Source organism: Homalodisca vitripennis, chromosome 3, assembly GCF_021130785.1.
Source record: "Homalodisca vitripennis isolate AUS2020 chromosome 3, UT_GWSS_2.1, whole genome shotgun sequence".
Taxonomy (NCBI): Eukaryota; Metazoa; Arthropoda; class Insecta; order Hemiptera; family Cicadellidae; genus Homalodisca; species Homalodisca vitripennis.
This window is the reverse complement of record NC_060209.1, coordinates 22,658,843-22,682,941: the sequence shown is the minus strand read 5'-3', so window position 1 is coordinate 22,682,941 and position 24,099 is coordinate 22,658,843. Positions and strand designations below refer to the sequence as shown.

The following is a 24,099-nucleotide window of genomic DNA, read 5'->3' as shown; positions in this document are numbered from 1 at the left end:
TTCAGTTGACTTGTGTTCTGTGTTATCAAACTCCCTTTTCGAAACAGCAAAAATGTCTTTATGTGAGTCTAAAACTTGATCTTCTCCAGTTTTTTTTTTCTCTTTTAGTACATGCTTAGAAATTGCACCTAGTCCTAAAAGAACCTTAGTGCTGCTTCCGGAGTGACAGGATATTCTGGATAGGTAATGTTGGGGTAGGGGCCAACTCCTGTCGAGATACATGAGGTTAACTTTACATCCCCTTGGAAGAAGGGGAAGCCAGCTCTGAATGAGCCTTCCAGTCAAAGCAGGCAGGGGATGGCAAGCCCTTATGTCTAGACTATCATGAACATTTTACTCTTAGGGAACCCCACAAACTCCAATAGTAATCTCCCGCAGTAGTCTAGACCTATCTAACTACCCATGCCCATGCACTACAGAATTTTTGGGGTTAGTGATGTGCTGCCCCTGGACATCTTTAATTTTGCCCAGATTTAAATGACACATCGGTTTTTGCTGTGCCCAGTGTGAGTTCAACTGGAAGGTATAAACCAGCCAGAAGTGAACCCTCCTGGGGGGAGCTTCACCAGTAGCAATTTGATCACTTTCACTATACTCTAGTCATAAATCAAATGATGTACTTATTCACTGTGCATATTTCTCCGCCATTTGTACAATTATAACATAACACAAACAGCAAAAATCTCAAGAAAGTAAAAAGTACGGCTATATGAAGCAGTGGCACGCTTAACGGACTCAGCGGCAGTATTATAGTTGCCATGAAACAAGGAGGAGCCGTTGCCTTAAGGTGGGAAGTTCTGACAGTAACCAAATATGTGCACAACGTGACCCTTGCTCATTGGAAACTGCAACAAACCAATGGCTGTGCGAACATGAAAGTTGAGAAAGTAACCAATACATTGAGTCAATGTACAGACTATCTGTTAAACAGCAAGCTTGATAGAAAAGGTATTCACGAAAGAACGAAACACAGTAATAAAACATTATATAACAATTGGACAATTTCTACAGAAGGTGTCATATTACATTCGTACTCATTTTGTAAAGTTTTTATGCACTTCTTAAAGGTTATAGTTGTAATTGGGGGTATTTTGGGGAAATCAGATCTCTCCTAAAAAATGACACGATAAATATGTTATATAGCTTATATATGAAAGATGGCTAAAGGGAATGTATTTTCATAATAAAAAACAAAGCAAACTTAACAAATTTGGTTCAAATTTAAAATAACAGTTTGGATATTATTTAAATTGTGAAAAGGCTACAATTTCTATGTATAAAATATTGTTTTTAGTTATAATTTTTGAATACTAGTGATATTGTGATTATGATAATGTTAAGGGAGAATACAATACCAAGTTCAAAAACAGATGATCAGTCTCTCATTAGAAATATAAGATAAAAATAATGTAATGGTATAAAATATATTTTCATTGATTTGACTGATTTGTGAAATTACATTATGCAATCAGTTTATACTTTTTATTCCCTTCTCAAGAACTGCTCAGAGCTGATTAGGAACTGACAATTAAATTTAGTTTGCATATACTGGGTTCCTCTTTATAATAAATTATAACATAAGCATATAAATTTCCATTAACTAACTGGAATTCTCTAATTTTTTCAAACAAATTGCCAATAACTCATCACTTTTTAGATGCAGGCAGGATCACAGGTACAGCAGAACAACATGATGCAGATTGTGCAGCCGAGTGGAGGTCAGGTGATGCCGGTGGTGCAATGCGCTGGACAAATGGTGGTTCAGGGCAACCAGCAGACTATCATGGCCAGTAATCAGGTGCAGGTTGGCATGCAAAATCAGGTATTATATCATCCTTTCTGATTTACTGGTAAAATCACTAGGTTAGGTTAGGCTAGGTTAGATTAGATTAGATTAGCGTAGGTAGGTTAGGCTAGACTAGGCTGTCTAAGAATTAAAGAATTAATTGGATCCACTAACATAAGTAGATTTAACTTTTGAGCTAGAAAAATATTTACGTTCAACTAATGTTAAAGTAAAAATAGCTACAGAGACAATTCATATTGACCAATTCAGTTCATTTCAACTTGGTTTGGTAGTGTAAAATTAAAAGATCAAGACAGTTCAAATAACTTTTGTAACCCATTGACGTACTATAAAGGAATGGTTTTGTCAGACACACCACATATCCTTAATGGAAGCACAAGGGTAGAATTCACAACATTAAGCCAGGATAGCTGTGTGGTCCAAGCTATTACTTTGATGCGTAAGTAGGATTTGGATTCGCCGGTTTAATTCTTGCTTATGATATGTAATGACTCATTTCATACACCCATCTCACATCCATTTCAATACTTAGGCCTAATTTAATTTAGAACTTTATTAGTAATAATAATTAAGGAATAATTATTTATAAATTGTCTCAAATTTAACTACAAACAATAATAAATACGAAATCAAAATTAATCAAAATTCACCTTATTACATATAAAATTCAAAAGTTATAAAGTGAACTAAAGTCAGTGATACAGTGTGCAGGGATGATTGTTGAAGAGTGAAGAGAGCAGATTTTTAAAAGGTGAAGAGGAGAGAGGGATCTGGAAGAAGTGAAGCAAGATTATTATTATAAAGAAACTGGTTACATTTATTCAGCAGTATTTGAAAGGTTACTTTATTAAATTCTTATTATCACTGAAGTACAAAGAAGCAGAAGACAGACATTGGGTGAGAAAATTCCTTTTAAGTTTACTAGTGATTCATTGGAAGAACATAAAACCCAGGAACATTCGATTTGGCTAATAATTCAAAATTAAAATAATTAAAATTTAACAACAATTATTTTTCAAAAATTACAATATCTTTTATAAAAAAAAAACCCAATATTTCTATTTCATTAAGCCAGCACGACCACCCTGCCCTAAAAATTAAGAATTGTATTTAAAAATTTACCATTATTGTATCCTCCATCTTGTTTCAAAATTCAAACTTGTATGTCAATTAATTTATCATCATTAAAGTTTACATTTATATCATACTGAGTTATTTGTTATTTCTAGCTATAATCATCAGAATACAAATTAAGTTTAACCATTTATTTAAAGTGTATAATAGTAATATAAAATTACAGATATTAAGGATGAAATCCTTTTGATTAGATCTATTTATAATTACCATAAAAACCTGAAGATCCAATTTAGAATCCAAAATTTTTTCATAAATGGCTTATTCCTAATAAATAAATGTATACTATCTTAGAGATTAATAATAATAAGGAAATTACTTGTTTCTAGTATCAGAATATTTACAATACCATCTCAGAGTTTAAAGTTTATAACAATTCCTGTCTACAATTCTCCATGTTTCTTTTACACAAACTTCATTTGTACGTCTTATTGTACTCTTTTACAAGTATAAATTACATAACGTTGAGTAAATTATAACACAGTGATTAGCTATGGTGGGATATTTGAAAGTTAGCAGTTTGATCCTGCCATTGTGCCAGAGCTTAGGTATTTTCCCTCTTATATATATATATATATATATATATATATATATATTGGATGTAAGATTATCGCCAAACCAAATTATACCATTCTTAACTTTCTTGAAACCACCTAATTTACAAGTTTCTAAACATTTTTTTAGTTATCGATTATTGTCTTCTGCTAATAAGCTTTAATATCAGCTCTTGAGTAGACATGCTGGGACAAAAAACGTAAAATATATGGTTTTCAAATGAAATATTGTTTGTAGATTTTCAATATTCTTATTTTGGTAAATACCACAATTTTTTTTTCATTTGCACTAGTCAAATGACAGTAATGCTCACACAACAAGGAATTCTCCTCAGCTCGAGCACTTCCGTTTCTCTTCGTGACTCTTAGCCAGAATCGATCGACCACCACAACAAACAGACAACGTAATACTCAAGACTATTTTTCGATTAAAATAATTCACTGTTTACTAGTTTGGCATAAGGAAAATCTCACCTACCCACATGTTGCCGGACTAGAAGTGGTGGAATATGAACATTTCTTAGTGTTATGCCAAATTTCTACAGATCGAAATTTATACAGTGGACTCTAAGATACAGTGGACTTGAGATTCGGCTTCAACACATTTGTAGTGTACGATGTGATGCACTAATCTGGAATTGTTTACCACACTATTTTAGCCAAGCTGCGTAAATGATTCGCTCAGAACAGGATTTTTTCGTCTATAAACACTTAATTGGTTCATGCTGGTTGTATGGGAAATTTCAGTGTAAATAAATAAAAAAATGTATAACTATAATTCAATAACTCGTTTATTCAATCAAAGTAACACAATTACATGCATTGGTCATGTCAGATAATTTCTTACAACAGATTATAATTGTCAGTAAATTAACTAAAACGACTTGAACTCTTAAGATATTTTAAAACTACCAGGTTGTCCAATTAGCCGTCAGTCAGGAATTCACAGACGTTGTAATTAAACATTTATCAAGGACATTTGTTGTTATTTCTTCACTATATTAAACTTATTTACAACAATTTTACAATTAAGATGTTGTTGAATTGTAGACAGTTCCGGTGGCACAGAGCAACTACACAACACAGTCAACACAGCAGCAACGACCGCAATATGCAATGTCCTCCTCCACTAATCAAATGACTACACCCACCCGACAGTTCAACCAACCAAACAGCACGACACGGATCAATCAGGGCACCGTAGGCCGGGCAAAGACAGTACAGCAACCTCCACATCCCAGGGTTACCAACAGTAATGGTGAGTAGCTGTAACATTTGTACTCATCAAATACGTGCATCAGAGACATTAACCCATTGCGGATCGTATTGTTTTGGTGCGCGGGCACAAATTAATTTATGGTCAGCGGCCGAACAAACAGCAATGGTGCGCCACATTGTATTGCTCACTATTGTATACTAGAAAATTCAGCTGTGAAGGTATTCGTTCGGATGGACATGAACCTGCTGGGGTATCCGTGATGTAGGAACGATAACACGCGAGCAAGGTTCCGGGGTGGCATTGATGATGTCTGAATCATAGTCTAAATAAAGCGGCTCGGGCGAAGCGATTACAACATCTGAGCCATTGTCTAGACTAAACCCACCAACATGTACTTCTGCGTCGTTTAGTTCTTTGTCACTAACCTCAAAAGTATTATAATAACAACTGTGGAAAACACCCAATCAGAAGTGCTAAAAAGCAGATAGTAAACTCATATGAATGATTTTTCAACTTCGACATACAACTGCGATCTGTAGGATATTTATAAAACTTTTGAAAACTCTAAACGTAGACCGTTGTTAAACACTCTTAGTTGACAAGTGAAGATGATCGCCCGATCTATCAGACATTACTAGAACTATTTGGAGGGAAACTTAAAAGCAGACCGCTTTTGCGAGCTGAGCTATCCATCATACCGTTAGGCCTGGCCGCTGCGTGATGAGCCCAGCTCGTCAGTGATCCGCAATGGGTTAAATTGTAAGATGAAAAAAATAAGCGAAAGAATGTCAACAAGAGTAAAAATAATATAATAAACACAGTACTGTAGTAACCATTAATTTATCAATAAAACCCGCCTATAAGTTATAGCTATTGATGTATTACACATTCATAAGAATAAAGATATATGGTGTTTATTGATACTATTGCTCTAATAATTCTCTTCCACAAATTAGAGTTGTGTTCATGTACTATAAATTTAGTTCCTATCTAAAGAATCAAAAGTAAATGCCATAATAATCTCTATTTTATCATTTCAAATTGCTTTTAATTTTTTCATAATTATTTTTAGTTAATTATTAAATATATAATATGTTTGTCAATAAATGTTTATAACAGTGGATAGATTGATAAAATACTCATTGAATGTATCTGTTGGTGTTTTAATTTTGTGATGTCTGGAGTTATTACTATTATTGTTATTTATTATTTTTCATACGGCCTTGCATTTACTTGTACTTTTTTCAATTGTATTTGCATTACTTAAGCTTGGCTTCACCAATTGCATGTTTTTATTATTTTCTTCAACACTGTCAGCTGTGATATAGAGCTATGTGTTCTCAATTTGCCTAAAAACAATAACCTTTTTTAATTTTTGCAAGATCTTTGGTATACTATATGTTACTTACTTTTCTAAAAGAACTGTTTGTAGCTAGTTTTGGAACTTTACAAAATTGTAAGGACCTCAAAATTACTTCTAATGTCATTTCAAAAATTTGGTTTGCATATGTTAACTTGAAATAAATACTACTATGCCAGTCAAATGAGACTAGGCTGTCTATTAAATATACCACAGCAGAGTTAGGTAATAAAAACTTAAGATAATAAGTTTGAATGCAAATAAAATTTTAAAACATCTTGACAGTTACCAAGCAATAAACCATGATCTGAGTGTGAAAAGTAAAAAATAATACAACACACTAACTAATGCCTAACACATTTAATAAAAATATTATCCAGGCAATTGTTTATCCCATGTTGCAACTGAATTTAACCAATAAACATTGTTTCACCGTTATTGTACAATTATTTATTATTTAGGTCTCCACTGGCTAACACTCTATAATTGGGATATTGATTTAAAGGAACAGTATTTTATCCAGGTTGTTAAGAAAAATATCTACATCTCCTGATGGGGAATGGTATAAGCAAACCACAATATTAATTTAAATATCTCAATAATAATTGCAAAAGCTTCAAAATGTATCTCTACACAAATTTTTCCCAAATCAAGGAATCTTGTTTGAAAATAGTATTTCACAAAAATGTATTTATTTATTTATTATAAGCTTCACAAAGGTTTATAATTTTCAGCATAGCTAAAGATAAACATATGAATTGTCAATGTTAAAAATAAACTAATAAACTAAACTAAACCAATCAAGAAACAGAATTTACATATCTGCAAAGCTTAATAAACTTGGTCTAAAAATTCAATAATAAGAACTAGTAAACAACTGTTATTCATTTAAGTATTCATCAACTGAATAGAATGCCTGGTTAATGAGGTAGCATTTTAGGGAAGTTTTAAATGCATTTATGGAATTCTCCTTCTTTAGATTTGGAGGTAATTTATTGTAGATTTTAAGAGCTGAATAATAAGGACCCTGCTTGAATAGTTTTAATCTGTGTATGGGGTATTGTAAGGGTTGATTTCTGATGTTATGATAGTGCAATACTTGATGTTTTTGAAAAGAGTTGTTATTAATTAATTTTAAACAGTAATAGGATTTCTAGAATATATAGAGATGGTAAAGTGAGAATGTTATGGTTTTTAAAAAGTGGTTTGCAGGATTGTGTTTTTTTAAGTTTGAACATGATTCTAATGATATATTTCTGAGTTTTGAAAATTTGTTTTGATAACACTGAATTTCCCAAAATACCACTCCATACCTCAGATGCGAGTAAACATAACCATAGTAAACTGCTTTCACAGTATCTAAACTAGCCACATGAGAGATAGTTCTCAATGCGAAACAGGCTGAATGTAACTTCTTTTCTATAAAATGAAAATGTTCTTTCCATGATATTGAATTATCCACAACTAAACCCAGAAATTTACATGACAATGTTACTTTAATATTAGTTAGGTTAAAGTTAGTATACGTGCTTGCCGATTGGAGTGTTGAGAATATTAATAATTGGCTTTTATTTTCATTGAGCAGTAGCCCATTTGCTGAGAACCACTGTCCTGCTTCGTCAGTTGCTTGATTAATTTTATTCTCTAAATCATCAAGAGATTTTGATTTTATAGTAAGAGTGGTGTCGTCAGCAAACAGAACTACAGATGATGTAGTTAGGTTATGTGGGAAATCGTTCACGTAAATGAGAAGCAGTAGTGGATCCAGCACTGAGCCCTGGAGAACGCCACGATCATTGAGTTGCCAGTGGGAAGAAAACTTGACAGAAGAGCTATTTTTAATTGTAACCTTTTGTTTCCTATTTAATAAATATGAAGATAATAAACTGTGAACTGAGCCTCTTAACCTGTTGACGACGAGTGCGCACGACATTTGCCGTGCCGCTATGACGGTCCATACTGAGTGCCTCATTGACCAGTGACAGACTATTAGGGAGTAAAATTTAAAAAAAAACTTTTAATTGTTAATAAACTTGTTTATCATAGTTTAAATGTATATAAAATACATTGTAGATTGTTAAAAGCTATAATTTCATTTAAAACTTTGCTAGTGTGTGATACTGCTCAAAACAAGGATATATACAAAGGGCGACCTCACATGTTGAACATTCATAGCTGGTTTCTTTTCTTCTTTGTCCAGTTCGAGTGGTGTGTTTGCACACATAGCACTGCCTGAGTAGTTTACGCTTCTTTGTGTCATTCTGGGGGAGTGGCCTTATAGAATCAAGAATCAAGAAGTTTATTGCAACAAAACATTCACAGATTTTATAACTTCAGATGTTGTGTGAACAGGTTGCTTGTCAATAATAAATACTAAATCTGTAATACAATTACATCAGAATAAAACTTACATTACATTAAAATATTACAAACATTAAAACTTGTGATCGTAAAGACTGTCATGTAAAAACTCAGTTATGCTATTAGTAAGCTTTACTAATTAGTAGACTTTTAACTGAGTTCTTAAAACAAGACATTTTAAGCTGTTTTAAATGAGGAGGAAGCTTATTATAAAATTTTGTTCCCATATAACTTGGTGAACTTTCAAATAATGTTAATTTGTGTACAGGAAATTGCAGTCTATCTTTAAAACGGGTGTTATACTGGTGCTCATGTTGCTTTATATTTCCTGAATTTAGACGATTATGAATAAAAATTAAACAACTATAAATATACAATGATGGAATTGTCAATATTTCTAAATCTGTAAATATTTTTTTACATGAGGTTCTTATATTCAAAAATAGCATGGTTCTTATGTATCTCTTTTGAATTTTGAGGACAGAGATAATGCCAGAGCAGCTGCCCCATATTTGTATTCCATACTGTGCTAGTGAATAAAAGCAAGAATAATAAACTATAAGCCTAGTGTTAATGTCTACCAACTTCCTTAATGTAAACATTTGGTAGCAAGCTGAACTCAGTTTTTTGTTTAAGACATCTATGTATGGTCTCCAGGACAAATTTTTATCCTTTTTATAGAATGGCGACCTTGGAGGCGTAGCGGGTCTTGTGTCCCGCCTCCGTAAAATAGTTTTAAAAGTTATCACCAGGTGCCACCTCGATACAGGACTAGCAACACTTTACAGCGACACTATTAGAAACAACTGAAAAGTTCAAAAAATCTCCGCTAGACGTCACAGTAAGTCAGTGAGAACGAACTGACAGTCATTAGTCTGCAACGGAAAATGCCGTCCTCCCTCATATGGGACCTAACTCATTTGGGTATGTTTTGCTGCACTCGTCAACAGGTTAAGCCATAAAATTCTAATTTCTTTAACAATATACTGTTTTCAACACAGTCAAAAGCCTTTGAAAGGTTGCAAAAAAGAGATGCAGTACGATGGTTTTTGTCAATTGAACATAAAATTGTGTCAATTAGTTCAGTTTGGTTTAAAACCAAATTGATTTTTACACAAAATGTTATATTTAGTAAAATGTTTATGAATTCTGACTGCGATTACTTTTTCGAAAATTTTGGAAATCACTGGAAGAAGGGCTATAGGACGGTAGTTTGACATGTCAGTTTTGTCATTTTTCTTATGGATAGGTTTAATTAGTGAGTATTTTAGTTTTTCAGGAAAAATACCATTTGAAAAACAATTATTAATGAAAAGAGCTAAAGGCTTTGGTATAATTGAGGCTGATACTTTTAATATGTGAGTTGGAACTTCATCCCATCCACATGATTTGGAATTTTTTAAATTTTTAATGATGTGAAACACTTCTTCAGCGTTAGTGGGGTACGAAAACAAAGTTGGAAAAATTTTGTTATCTTTGTTCAGAAAATTAATCGGTAATTTTTTGTTTGGTATAATTAATTTACTTACGTTAATAAAAAAGTCATTAAATGAATTGGCTATTTGGAATTTATTGACTATGGGAGATTTATTAACTATTATTTCAAGATCCTCATCCGCTTTAAATTTTAACTTACCAGTTTCTCTATTAACCACATCCCACATCGCTTGTGGGCTGTTCCTCGCATCCAATATGAATCTGTCATTTGCCATATTTTTGGAAGCAAGAATTACTTTTCTTAAGATATTACAATACTTCTTATAGTATTTAGTGAGCTCTGGACTGTTCAGTGATTTCTGAGCTTCATATAATTCTTGTTTTCTCTTGCATGATGTGTTAATTCCCCCGGTCATCCAACCTGCTGTATTCCTCTTGTCTTAGTTGAGAGTTTCAGTGGGAAACATTGTTCAAAAAGTTTTAGAAATGTTGAATAAAAATAATCAAATTCAGTCGTATAATAATCGAAAATATTCAGTTGTAATTCAAGGTTATTTAAAAAATTACTAATATTGTAATTATTGAATTGTTTTTAAATAATTTATTTTTTTAAATTTGGGTTTGATTCTTTTTTATTAAGGGATGTTCTAGTAACAGCATTTGGTGGTCAGAGAATGAAGGCTCCATCAAATTGCATACATCGGGACTAAAAATTGTGAGAATATTATCTATACATTTTTATGACACCTTTGTTATTCTAGTTGCATTTACGAAGTTTATTTTCAGACCAAAAGATGTGATAACATTTTTAAAGATTTCGCATTGTTTTGATTGTATCAAAATGTCTATATTAAAATCTGCAGCTATAACTATGTGTTTATGTTTTTTAGAGATTAGGGTGAGCGCTTCCTTGAGACTAGATAAGAAATCTAGAGCTTTGCTCTCAGGAATTCTGTACAAAGACATTATTAGAAACGAATTACAACCTTTAAGAACCTCAGCAACACTGTACTCAAATGTGCCGTCGATACATTTAATTCGATTCATATTCTTCACTGAGTTAGTTTTTAGATTTGATTTGGCTAGTATTGCGGTCCCTCCTGCCTCTTGTTCTGAGCGTGAATAGCAAGAGACAAGTCTGTAGCCAGGCACGGTATGCAGCAGAGCCTCCGTGTCAGCATCAGTCCAACTCTCCTGTAGACACAGCACATCTGGAGATCGAGGAAGAGAATCGAGATATATGACAAGTTCAGGAATTTTATTTTTAACACTCCTAATGTTATAGCTAACTATGATTAGTTTCTCGATCGTCGCCATCCAGAGACAACTTCCACACAAACTTCCATCTCCTCCATTAGTGACAGGTTGTTTCTGGTCTACCCTAAAAAAGTGTTGTCAGTGTAATGTGTTGCGTCATTGATTGAAGTGGTCGTGGGTGAAAGAGGTGTAGGTGTTGATGTTACATGTGCGTGAGACTGGTGTAAAAGTGGTTCTGCAAACAACCTATCTGACACTGCATTCGGAGAACATGGATTAGTAACATTAGCTACACTACCATAACACTGCTTTCCCAGGCCTGATAGGTACAAAATACTAACTGCAACTACTAAGGCCGCTATTAACACATTGTTTGCCTGTTTATACCATGGAAGAGTTCATATCATGGAAAGAAGGGAGAAGACTTTGGACTGATCGTACCATTTTAATTTGCCATAGTATTTTCTTTTCATTCTTTGTACTAATGTGACATTCATTCTAATTTTCTGTAACTTTTTAGGTTATTTGTTCTCTACAAACTAATAAGTAACAAATTTTTTATTTTCATAAATTATTATGTCTATACTGTGTTCAGTGATATGTGTAACAATTTGGCTGAATGAACTAAATCGTTATTTATAATTTTAACATACGAGAGATCGCACAGCAGTTTACCATACTTTTCAAAATTTGGTGATATTTTTGTTATTGACATTATTTGTAGCTTGGGTATTCTTCTTACCCCTTCTCTTGTATTTCTTTAGATTCTCTTGACATCTTTTAGTCTTTTGCTCACTTTGTTTTCAAAATAATTAAACATTTGTTGTCCCCTACACCTGGTTCATCAGTATTATTAGAAATAAACATTTACATTGTTTAATACAATCACTCAGATATAATAAATCAAGTTACAATTTAAACGTTGTTCTTTCATTACACATATTTTATTTATTAATTATATGGTTGAAAAGATACATGCATCATCTTCTGTGTACTGTAAATGTTACATCAGATTGAACAGTATTTCTAATATATTTTTTATAGACAGAGTTTTATATCTTCATTAAAAAATACTTTTTTTTATTATTGGTTATGCGTGGGTATATCGCGTTGGCATCCAGGAAGTAGGTGCTATCTCTCACTGGTTAAACAAAGAAGCTCTAGTATTTGTTGGCTTAACGTCTTCCTGAAATGTCCTTACTTTTCTAACGGGATAATTAATACATAAACCTTGTAAATATTTTTTCTAATTTTGGGGTTAGAAATATATTTATTCGCTGAAGTAAACTTCGTTGTTTGTGGCCAGAGATCAGCACGGAAGACATCATGTTGGTCCTGCAGGAGCATACGGACAACCAAGAGAGCCTGACAAACCTAGAGACTCTGACAGCTAAGACCATACGCGAATGGCTGGAGGCCAAGCTTAATGTGGACTTGTCAGGTCGAGAAAAGCAGATCGACCAAGTACTCAAGGCTTGTCAAACGCTTGATGAGTCAATTTTGCCAGACAACCCACCCACCACAGAACCCGATGCACCAAGCTCCATTCCAAAAATTAATCTTAGACCCAAGAAGAAAAAATCCATTCCTTTTACCAAGTCTGATGATGAACGAGATGAAGATTTCAATCCTTGGCAGGAAGCGAAAAAGAAGAAGGGAAAGAAGAGGAAGTAGACAAGATAGTTATTATTGGATTAGCTAATAAGTTTAAATTTATCTGTGTTCAGGATATGATGTTTTAAACTTTTAGTTTAGTAGCCTATTTTTGCACTCAAATAGTTTCAAAGCATGTTTAAAGTATCCTTAATGCAAACTTGCGTTCATTGTCTTGTTCAGTCTTCCTGTGAACTTTACTATATTTTCAATCAAGCACATGTTTTTATTGATAAAGTAAGTAATATATGTTAAATAGGCATTCTCATTTTGATTATTATTGTTGGCTAGGATTAGATTATTTATAATACAACAGTGTTTTTTAATTGTAATATTATCCTGTTAACAGATGTTGTGCCTTAAAAGTCTTTATTTTATAATATGGTGATCACTATTTATAACAAATTTGATAAGGCCGTGAGCAAAATTTCTTATAAGTAAATCAATGTAAGGAGTTTACACATCATACTGTCCCAAATTAGTGATTAGTAACTTTTACAATTTGTTCATCAATAGATAAATACAACTAGCTGTTCTGCTCTACTACAGCTGAACTCAGTAATAATGATCGTGGCTGACATAACATTGTTCAATCATAATACACAGTCTGCATAACCTTTGCAATTTATCCATCAATAGATGAATACAACTAGCTGTTCTGCTCTACTACAGCTGAACTCAGTAATAATGATCGTGGCTGATATTTTTTTTATTCTTAGGTTAGTTCTTATAGTATACTCTTCAGGTAATACAGTACCCATTCTGTGTGCTTTTCCATTTAAACCCACATATCTAAAGTATGTAAAGTCACCCAGCCAGCCCATACCTATATGACTAATTTTATTTATTAATTTATGTACCTGGAAGTGTGGCCAAGATTTTGAGAACATCATGGATATTTGGAAATATATTTGGGTCACAGGAGTCTAACACTTTCAATATATCTTCAGGGAGTTTTACATTTTGCTCTTACTCCTTCTTCATCTTCCAGTGATTTTTCCACAGGTCCACGTCACCTTCAAACTGAATTTCATTACTTAGGGTATCTCCATCACCGATAATAGGTGCAAACTGTTCGAAACCTTTTTTTAAATTGACAATGAGATCATTTTTTTCTCTGGCATCCTCAACTATATTGGTGGGAATTATTCCTCGTAGGCCAAAACATTCCAGTGAGCTATAACTTAACCTGGATGTTAAGTCAGCACAAACATTATCAAGAAGAGGTATATAAATAGATCGTCTGTAGTACTCTTCTACGTCTCCTGGGTGATTTGATCTGTTAGTTTTACTGCCCGTACGTCTTGGTAACTTCAATTCAACATCCAGCTCCTCTGCTAGCGCTTTGGTTTCAAAAAATATTTGTTTGAATATATCATCACATTTAATCCTTCTTTCTTTTAATGTTGCCATGGTGTTGGTGACTGCGGTAGATGCCCGGATAGTGTCAAGTGATGGTGTTTGTAGAAGTCGACTGAGCGGCAATGAGACTTTTAGAACGTCAATCAATGACATCATTGATATTAAAAACTCAGCCGTGCATAAAGAGTTGAGCAAAGTCGCTGCAACTGACGAAGTTGTGCGATCTTGCCATGACGAGATAGATGTGAGTGCTTCAACTATCTGACGAATCCCAGATCTGAACTGAATTACTCCTTCATGTCGCTCTACCCATCTAGTTTCACACAAACTACTTAACTGACGCCCTAGTGTTAATTTTAAAACTTGATTTCTCTTGGCCGACACATTGAAAAACGACACTACTGTTTTTATTATCCCTACTGTATTTCGGATACAAGCAATATTTACAGAAGTTGAAAGAGAGTTGTTCAAGGCGTGATTTAAACACGGACATCTACATGCATGTTTTGCAACCTTTTGTATTTCAGATACTGCACCCGCTGCTTCAGACGACATTACACTACAACTGTCTGTGCCAATTCCTACACAGTTGTTCAGATCTAAGGATAAATCATGAAGTAATTTAACAACAATCTTTCCTAGAGCCTCTCCACTTAAACGTTGCTCACTATGCACATCTTGATCTGGACTGATGGATTTTATGTTTTCATAAGCATCAATAAATTTAACAAAATCTTCCTGAATTTTATTGTTGTGTACATATCTTAAGTTCAAAGACAGTTGTTCGACATGTGAAATATCTGTCGTCTCGTCAAAAATCACCGAATAATACTTTGCGTTTCGGACTTGATTTAATATTGTTTCCGTTATCTCTTCACCGCAGCATGTGATCAATTGGTTTTGAGTGGTATTACCAATATAGGTTGCTCTTGAAGACGCTGCGGCTAAGTGCCGTTTTAGTGTCTCATCTCCTGAAGAGATTTTGAATCTTAACAGTTCTCTAAAATTCCCCTCGTTACTCGGACCAGCCTCTTCATCCAGTTGTCCATCATCTCGATGACCTCTTAAAGGTATATTTTGTTTGCCTAAGAATACTAAGAATACGATTTATTCTATTGGGCGTAACCTCTCTCTATTTTCTTGTACCTGCTGTAGTCGTTGAGAGTTTACTTGGTTGTCAATGGATTTGTCCGGATTGTGATAACTTTGAAGGAAGTCTAGACCAGCCTGCACGCATATTTTATGATAAGCCGTGTTTTCATGTGTTTGTATGAAGCCGTCTTTACCCAATAGCTTGGCATATGAAGTCAAGGGTTGGGTTACAAGGTTCTGAGCTAACATCCCTTTATTGTGCCCACACTTTTTATCGGAAAACAAAACGCAGAACTTAAAAAATAACCCCTTTTTAACGTCGGAAAAAACTAGCCAATTTCTTTGTTCCAGGTGTTGATGACCTAAGTAACGTTTTACTTCCTTGCCATTTTTAGTGTGAATTGAATATGGGAATTCATATGATTTGGGCGGTGTCCAATGTCGTTCTAACAATTGACACTTTGTAAATTCATCTGTCTTTTTATTCACAAAAAGCCCTATGTCATTGGCACAACTACCATCTCTACCTAATTCTAGGGATGTATTTTGGTTTTCATTGTGCTCTTCAGTGTTCACAATAGTGGTGTTGTTAGATGCAGCATCGGTAAGAGAAATTGATAAAGTATTTATGCATGAGTCAGGATTAGGTTGTGATGAAGATATATTAGTCTTTTTTACACGTGTTTCATTGTCGTCTGTTATTTTCTCAACTTTTTGAAAATATGAACTAATAATTGATTTTGGATTCGGTCGTTTTCGATTATTTTGAGATGCCTGAAACAATTAGGAAGTTATTAATTATCATTTAAAAAATTAAGGTTGAGTATTTATTTTAAAGCCAAGCGCCTGTCTCGTGATTTTGTTATTTGTTTATAGTTCCTTTCCTAACCTAGACAAGACCGTATTATGCTTCCAAATAGTTACCGGTACGTATTCACTAATTAGTTATTATATTTTACCTTTAAACATAGAAAAGTCTTAATAAAATTGTACTTATACTTGAGATGAGAGATGGTCCCGACTCCCGACGGTATTCGAACTGGGCCACTTCATGATAGGTATTCCAAAAAGCTACTGCTTATTTAGCAACGCCACGGAATACATATATTGAAACATTGTGCAAAAATAAATTCCACGATAATGAATTGTCAAAAATATAGGTCTGAAGATGCTCATTCCACAAAATTGAATAATATATCCATATTAATTTACATAGGTCAGCAACTTTAAATATGTAAAGGGCCAAAAGAATATAGCTTTAGAAAAAAGTCGAATGTAGATGAAAATTTGTTTTCATTTTGGCGTTATTTGTTGAATGCTGTTTTTGTCAAATACAAGAACAAATTCTGAATCTTTTTTATCTTATAGTCAGGTTGTTTCCAAGGGGTATTAAATACTTGAAAATAAACACATAGTGGCGCGCGTTTCTGGCGTCTTTCCGTTTTTTTAGTCATTAAATTCAATTTAAAAGAAATAAATATGTGATTATGTGCACCTATTTCTTTTACAAAGAAGAAGTATATGAATATTGTGCACTCATACATGAGCATAAAATAAATGCATAAATATTAATTACTTTTGAGTTTGTTTTCCTCGTTTAATGTAAATGCAATACTACTTTGTAAATACACTATTTAGGCCTATAGTCTACACAATTACACATAAACAGTATAGCCTATAACATTTGTCTGTGTTCGTACTTACCATTTTTTTAGAACTGCAGATTAAACTAAACATTAAACAAACCAGTGGAGGCAACGAATACAGAAAACACAACACTATAAGTGTACAAGTCGGCGGATGAGTACAGACTACGTGATACGCGACGAGCGTGGGCTGTGAGTCACTACAATAACAAGATGACGGTTGGGAGGGACGCGGCTGCACTGTTGCCAGATTTCTTTGTGTTCTCAAGGCGCCAACTAGATGCGAGTGCCTTTTGACCACTGAAACTGATTGTTAACTTAATACTATTTAAAAATAAATACTTTCTGTTTGACTCGTTTTTATACTAAAATAATTATTGTTAATTGATATGTACGAGTATTGGGATTCAATTTTGTTAGAACTTATAGATTATAGAAAATATTACACTAAGCTTTCCTAGTATTTCGGGGGGGGCCATGGCCCCCATGGCCCCTTCCCTGAAACCGCCCCTGATACACAATCTGCATAACCTTTGCAATTTATCCATCAATAGATGAATACAACTAGCTGTTCTGCTCTGCTACAGCTGAACTCTGTAGTAGTAATCGTGGCTGACATATCATTGTTCAATCACAATAACAATTTGCATAACCTTTGCAATTTATCCATCAATAGATGAATACAACTAGCTGTTCTGCTCTGCTACAGCTGAACTCAGTAATAGTGATTGTGCCTGACATAGCATTGTTCAATCACAATACACAATCTGCATAACCTTTACAATGTATCCATCAACAGATGAATACAACTAGCTTTTCTGCTCTGCTACAGCTAAACTCATTAATAGTGATCGTGGCTGACCTAACTTTGTCTGAAGAAGTGGTACAGACACTGTAAATTTACAGAATGTAATATAGGCAACAAACTCATATAATCTTGAAAATTTCAATATGTTCTACTTAATTTACAAGGACTCAGAGCAAATTATAGTGTAAATATGTATTTGTATTATGTGCTCACGTGCTTAGAGTTTGTGTGTTCTTGTTTGAGATTAGTAAAAATGGTTATTGAATTAAAAATTTACGATTTCCCCTAAATTATTACAACAGAAGAAAATAATCTGATATGTTTCTCTAAACCTGGACATTTTATAGAAAGATCAGTTTTAAAGTTTTGTTACAATTTTTTTCAAATAAGCAGATAGATAATTCTTTACTAACAATATCTTTGAGATATGTTACAGAGTCATGAAAAAAAGGACTGGGAAGACATAGAGAAATGTATGAATTGGATGAGGTTATATTGCAGTTTAAAGTTAATCATTCCATGTAACTCGTTCAGCATGTAGAAAGCCCTCTCTTCCAGCCAACCTCAAAGAGTCCTCTTCATGGTTATGGTTATATTAAACTCATTTTACAATTTTTTTAACATATATTTGTTTTATTTCTTTTTATCATAAACTGTCTTCAAAGAATTCATTTACACTATAGTATGTTTTTTGACAAAGTGGTTCTTTAAATTTTTTTATAAATGTAGATAAGGGAAGTTTTTTTATATGACTGTGAAATATTATACAATTTCAAACCTAGATAAAGAGGACTAGGGGACTTATGCCCATTCCTGTCCACCTTCCCTTTTATTTCCGCCATCTTGTTTTAACCAGCTGTGACGATCACCATTGGCTAGACCCTCTGGTCAGTCGTAGGTGGTTAGTAGACGAGTGAAGACTTATTGTGACCTGTATTCCGGAGTTCAGTTTTAATGATTAGTGTTTTGTATAGTTTATATTAAGTGCATGTTTATAGAGTTAGTGAATATGACAAACAACATGTAGGTTGTGATTCCTGACTAAGGCGTGCCACAACGCTTTGGTAAGATTTGTTTATTTTAACTTAGTTTGTAATTATGTATTAGGTTAGTTCTTTACCTGAAGAAGAGATCAGATTGCAGGTCTCGAAACGTAGTGTTACTGATTTCTTGTTTCACTGAACGATGGCAAATGTCTGGAAAAATCCTGTTTCCTTCACAATCCTTCCATCGTCAAAAATAACAAACAAAGAATTAATAGTTTTGTTATTATTAACAACATCGCTAATAAAACATAAAATAGTTTTTCTACGGCCTAAAAAATCGTTTCTTACACTTATTGGATTTTGATTCTTATTTATGTCAGTGTTTGCTATCAAAGGGTTCATAAATTAAAAAATTCTAAGCACTTTAAAAAAATCCATTACAACATGCAATACCATTTTCCAGGTATAAAGTTATAAATAGTGTTCATTGTGTACAATTTATTATAGTTGGGAAGTTAATGATCTTATGTGTATGTTCTCAGAAAAACTCTTTATATGAAATAAATATACAACTGTTATATGAGGTTAAATATAAAGTAATGTTTAAAAAATTAAAATTTGTTACAAGCATGTTTTGTGTTTATTTATAGTCCTGCCAATGATAAAACACTAATTCAAAAATATAAGCGAATGAACATATTAATCTGTCTTGAGGCTGGTAAATATTTATGAACATCCGTACCTTCACTGCTGGTCTATACTGAGTCACATCCAACATTGTACTCAGCCTCTGTGCCATAAGGCTGCAGTGAACTTTTCAAACTATAGAACAGTTACTGTCTAGTTATAGTACAAGTAGTTAACAACTTCACTGCAGATTTATATTGAGCGACTAACAAAATACATTTCATATTTAAAATCAACACAGAGACTACAATGTGCAATAGCCACTCTGGTACTACTACCGAACCTACACATGTGTAAAAGGCATCATCTGAACTTAATGTGTACGAGGTGGTATCAGAAAGTTCCCGGACTGTTCTTGCCATTTCTTTTTAAACATGACTGTTCAAGGCGGCGCTTCAATAAATTCTGCCGGCTTGTACAGTCACATCCAAAAAATAATAGAGAGTACAGTGCAGGAACTCTCTGATACCAGCTTGTAAACTGGTAATAATTGTGTCCCTTCTTTATTATTGGCAAGCCTTACATCTTTCCATGAATGCACAATCCAACACATAGCACCGAGTGCTGCCATCACCCCCTCTTGATCAGGGTTACCCTAATCAAGAAAAAAAACAAAAGAATTTATTGTCAACTGCAGTCTACAAACTAAAAACAAAGTGTAATACCAATAAATAATACAAATAGATCTAAATTTCATGTGTAGAATAGTATAAATGATTTAAGTAAGTTGTCAAATTATATATAATGTAACTATAGCTAATATTAATAATATATCATTGTGAATAAGGATACTTACTTACTCCCAGGGCCATTTATATCGGAGGTGATATTTAGCCGCACCAACAAAGCTCCTCCATCTTGAACGGTCCTCTGCATCTTCCTCTGAAGCGCCCACCCTCTCCATATCAGCCTTCACCTGGTTCCACCATCTCACTTTCGGTCTCCCACGGGGTCGTCTTCCTTCTGGGTTACCGTACATTACCCTCCTCAGTTTGCATTCCTCTTCTCTTCTCAAAACATGGCCTGCCCAACGGAGTCTTCTGCACTTTATTTCTCCTATTACATCCGTACTAATGAATAAGGATAAGAATAACAAATATGTAAATAAGAATAACGAATAATAGGCTAACTTTTTCCACGTATGTAAGGACTTTAAAACATTGGTTCTTGACAATTGTTTACAAAAAGTAGAAAATATACATGTCATCTGCATCTCTGAACGCTGGTTTAATCAAAATCCACCTGAATGCTACAGTACCAGTATTTTTAGCAAAAATAACCGTGTAAGAGGTAGATCATGGTTTTATATAAGTAATAAATATTAATCTAGGATATGTGATGTAAGCAGTTTTTTTTGTATAGAATTGCAATTTTAATCATCTGCAATTTTTGTTGATCATCTTAAATTGATAGTTGTGTCTTTATATCACTCTACTGCAGGAGATCCTATGATGTTTCTTAAAAACTTGAATATTTGCTTTATTTCACTACTCAGTGGTGTAGTTACACTATTATTGTTGGTGGGGATTTATATATATATTTTGATATCATCCAAAAAAATAAACCATTAATGTTTTTTTTTTAAATCTTAAAAATACCATTTAATTTTTTCTGTATGAATACCAAACCCAGAAGAGATAGAAACTGCCTTGATAATGCATATATCAATACATCATTCCAACACCACATGATACATTTTTCATTTTCCTTCTTCAGACTATGATGAAATCATTGTTACAGTTCAGAACGTCAAAGACCATCTAAGAACAATGCAAAAATGTGTCAATTGGTGTTTCCAAAGTCAGTTTTTTCCCAAATTGTGTTTGTCTGATTATGTTGTTGTGTTTTATCATTGTATCAAAAATAGTGCAAAAGAGAACTTTCATCCCTATTTTGTGATTTAGTTGAATAAAATTAAATGCTTCCAGTGTTTGAACACAAAAACTCATCAAGATGATCAAGACTGGTTTATGAGTAATCTATCAAATATGAAAAACAATTTTTTTTATATAATTTAACCAAGAATAAAAGCAACCACAACTTACAACAGGATATCAGTATATTTTAAACAATATAAACAATTCATACAGGTGCTGGGTTGTCTCACATTGTTAAATATGTTTAATAATAGCAGTAATAATTGTAAGGAGGCTTGGAATCTCATTAAAAACAACACTTGAAGTACAGCAAACAAAATAAAACCATCTCAATAACTATTTTATTGAATGTATGAAGGCTGGTTTTTTTTTCAACCTTCGATCTCAAGCCATGACAGTCAGACACATAGCAGTCCTATGGTGTGCACAGTAGTGGATGAGAAGTACGGAGAAAACATTATGAGTAATAGTGTTGTATGTGAAATGCATCAAAAGTTTAAAGATGGCTGAATGTAAAATTTTAGAAATGCCAAAGCTGAGCCCATTTGGCGAGTTTCATGGGTTTTGAATCAACATTTTTGGTACCCAGTGAATACAAATATTTTTGTAGCCTAAACGTTTTATAACAATAGAGTGATAAAAAAATGTTTACACTTCTGTAAATTCCAAGTACAAAGCACTTAATGTATGGTTTTCTCTAAGCACTGTGCCAATTTGTTCAACAAGGCCATCTGTAGCAACAGATTTTGTCCTTGACTTCCTTCATCGTGCACATCAGTTCGGCCATCTTTAAACTTTCTACACTATTCGCTTACAATACCATCACTCATAACGTTTTCTCCGTAAACACACCACATTCTTCAATGGATTTCTGCTGCACTATTCCCTTCTGTTTGCAGGAAACAAATAACACTCCTCAATTCACCTGTGTGGGAGAATCAATAGAGGCGGACATGTTTTTGTGATTGCAGCTCAGTGCAGACTAGCTACTCAAACTCTGCAGTGCCAAATGTTGTACGAGGGAAGATGCGCAATTCTGCTTATTATACTATATACTATTTTGCACTTTACGGACCTGCTACGTGTCTGGCTATCATGGTGTGTGATCGGAGGTTGAAGTATAAATGGCCCGCATATAAAACAAATCAAACAAAAAATAGGTACTCTAGTAATTCTATGTGAGGATTTATTGAAAAATCCAAATTCTACTCCAGACTGTTTTAATTGGAGTCCATTAACCTATTACCAGATTTTAAATGTATCTAAAAGATTAAACAACTCTGACAACATGGATGTTTATAATAGTGTTGGAAGTTATAGACCCATCTCAATCATATCAGTTTTATGGAAATTAATAGAAATAGTAGTCTATGACCAAATAAGCCAATTTTTAAAAATAAATATTTTAAATTTATCTCAGTTTGGGTTTAGAAAGGGAAAATCTACGATAGTGGCTATTGAAAACCTAGTCAATGGTGTCATTCAGGCTTATGAGTGTGAGGCTTTTGCTCAGGCCATTTTTTGTGACCTAAGCAAGGCGTTTGATTATGTTAATCACTCTGACCTAATTTTGGAATTGACCACTATGGAATCATGTTTAAAATTATTTTGCTCACATTTAACTAATAGACAGCAAAAAGTTATTTTGAATGGTAAATGGTCAAATGAAAGTATGATGAGTATGGAGTTCTTCAGGGCTCTGTACTTAGTCCTATTCAAAATCGAAACACAGCTTGACATTGTTACTAGCTGACATAATCAACAAAATATGTAATTTAGTGTGTGTAGGAATAATGTTAACATGTTGTACAACACGTAAAATAGACAGTACATCAAGGGTCTTAAAAAAATTAAAAGCTCAGATGATCTCTTTAAGGTAACTAATGATTTTTGTACATAGGGAGTATAACTGAGTGTGTTACAGTCCGAGGGAGAAGATTAGCAAGAGCACCGCAACCAGTAGCGCAGAACAGGCTCGGAGTCGGCACCAACCGCTTGGCACTGAGAAGACAATAGCAGCGAGCACCCGTACTTGTGGGGCGTCAACCACAAGTACGGGCAACAAGCCAGGCACAGCGGAACACCTTTGTCCGGAGGATAAACTAGTGGGCACCGTGTGTTCTGAAAAGTTTCTTGACAGTCAATTTTTCTTTTATTTGTTTACGTTTTCTTTCAAGTTAATGTGTTACTTTTTTTTACTTTGCAAAATATACTTATTAAAGTTTAATCTGACACATTTATGTTTTTATTTTGTTTATATTATGAGCACTTCCTATACAGGATTGTAAAATTGTAAATAAGAGAAACTGTTGCTCGTAAGAAAATCTATTGAAACAATGAAGTAAAGAAACTTTATAGGTTTTGATTTATACTGCATGTGTGACATTGTGTTTATTTATTAAAATATAATTGTTTTTAAAAGATAATGGGAGTTTTACTGCAACTGGATCAATCAATGAAGACGTTACAGTCATATTCTTGAACACAAAAAAGGGCTCTTCTGTTCGCCAAGTATATCCTGATTAATCCTAGATCAGCCATGGATCAACACCCTGCGGCCAGTCAAATTTTGGCTATTGTTTATGAATGAAAAGTACATTTATAGTCTAAAGCTATTAGTGTTGCATACCATTTTGTTCAGCTCAAAATGTAGATTGTAAGTATCTAAAATATAACTAATAGATTATATGAAAACTTATGAGCAGGAAAATGAGATAATTGGTTTTTTAAAATGCAGAAATTATTAAGTGACTATCTAACTCTTTTTTTCTCTGTAGGAGTGCCCTAAATAGTGAGCTTTTTAATTTTTTTTTTAGGTGTTTTGGGTTTTCTGCAGAAGTAATGTGAAAAACACTCAAT

The 24,099-nt window shown here is 33.5% G+C and overlaps 1 protein-coding gene across 2 annotated transcripts in view; it reads left to right on the top strand.

The window, feature by feature from the left end:
• LOC124356690 (mediator of RNA polymerase II transcription subunit 15-like) overlaps nt 1-23,666 on the top strand; it is a 42,235-nt gene extending 18,569 nt beyond the window's left edge. The window contains exons 6-8 of one of the 2 annotated variants that reach the window (XM_046807839.1): nt 1,658-1,822; nt 4,546-4,753; nt 23,165-23,666. In XM_046807839.1, coding sequence (XP_046663795.1) covers nt 1,658-1,822; nt 4,546-4,753; nt 23,165-23,256 — 465 coding nt within the window. In that variant the 3' untranslated portion in view covers nt 23,257-23,666. Of the gene's footprint in view, nt 1-1,657; nt 1,823-4,545; nt 4,754-12,435; nt 13,093-23,164 lie in introns of those variants that run through there. The other variant, XM_046807838.1, reaches the window with a different exon arrangement.
• Nucleotides 23,667-24,099: the final 433 nt, after the last annotated feature.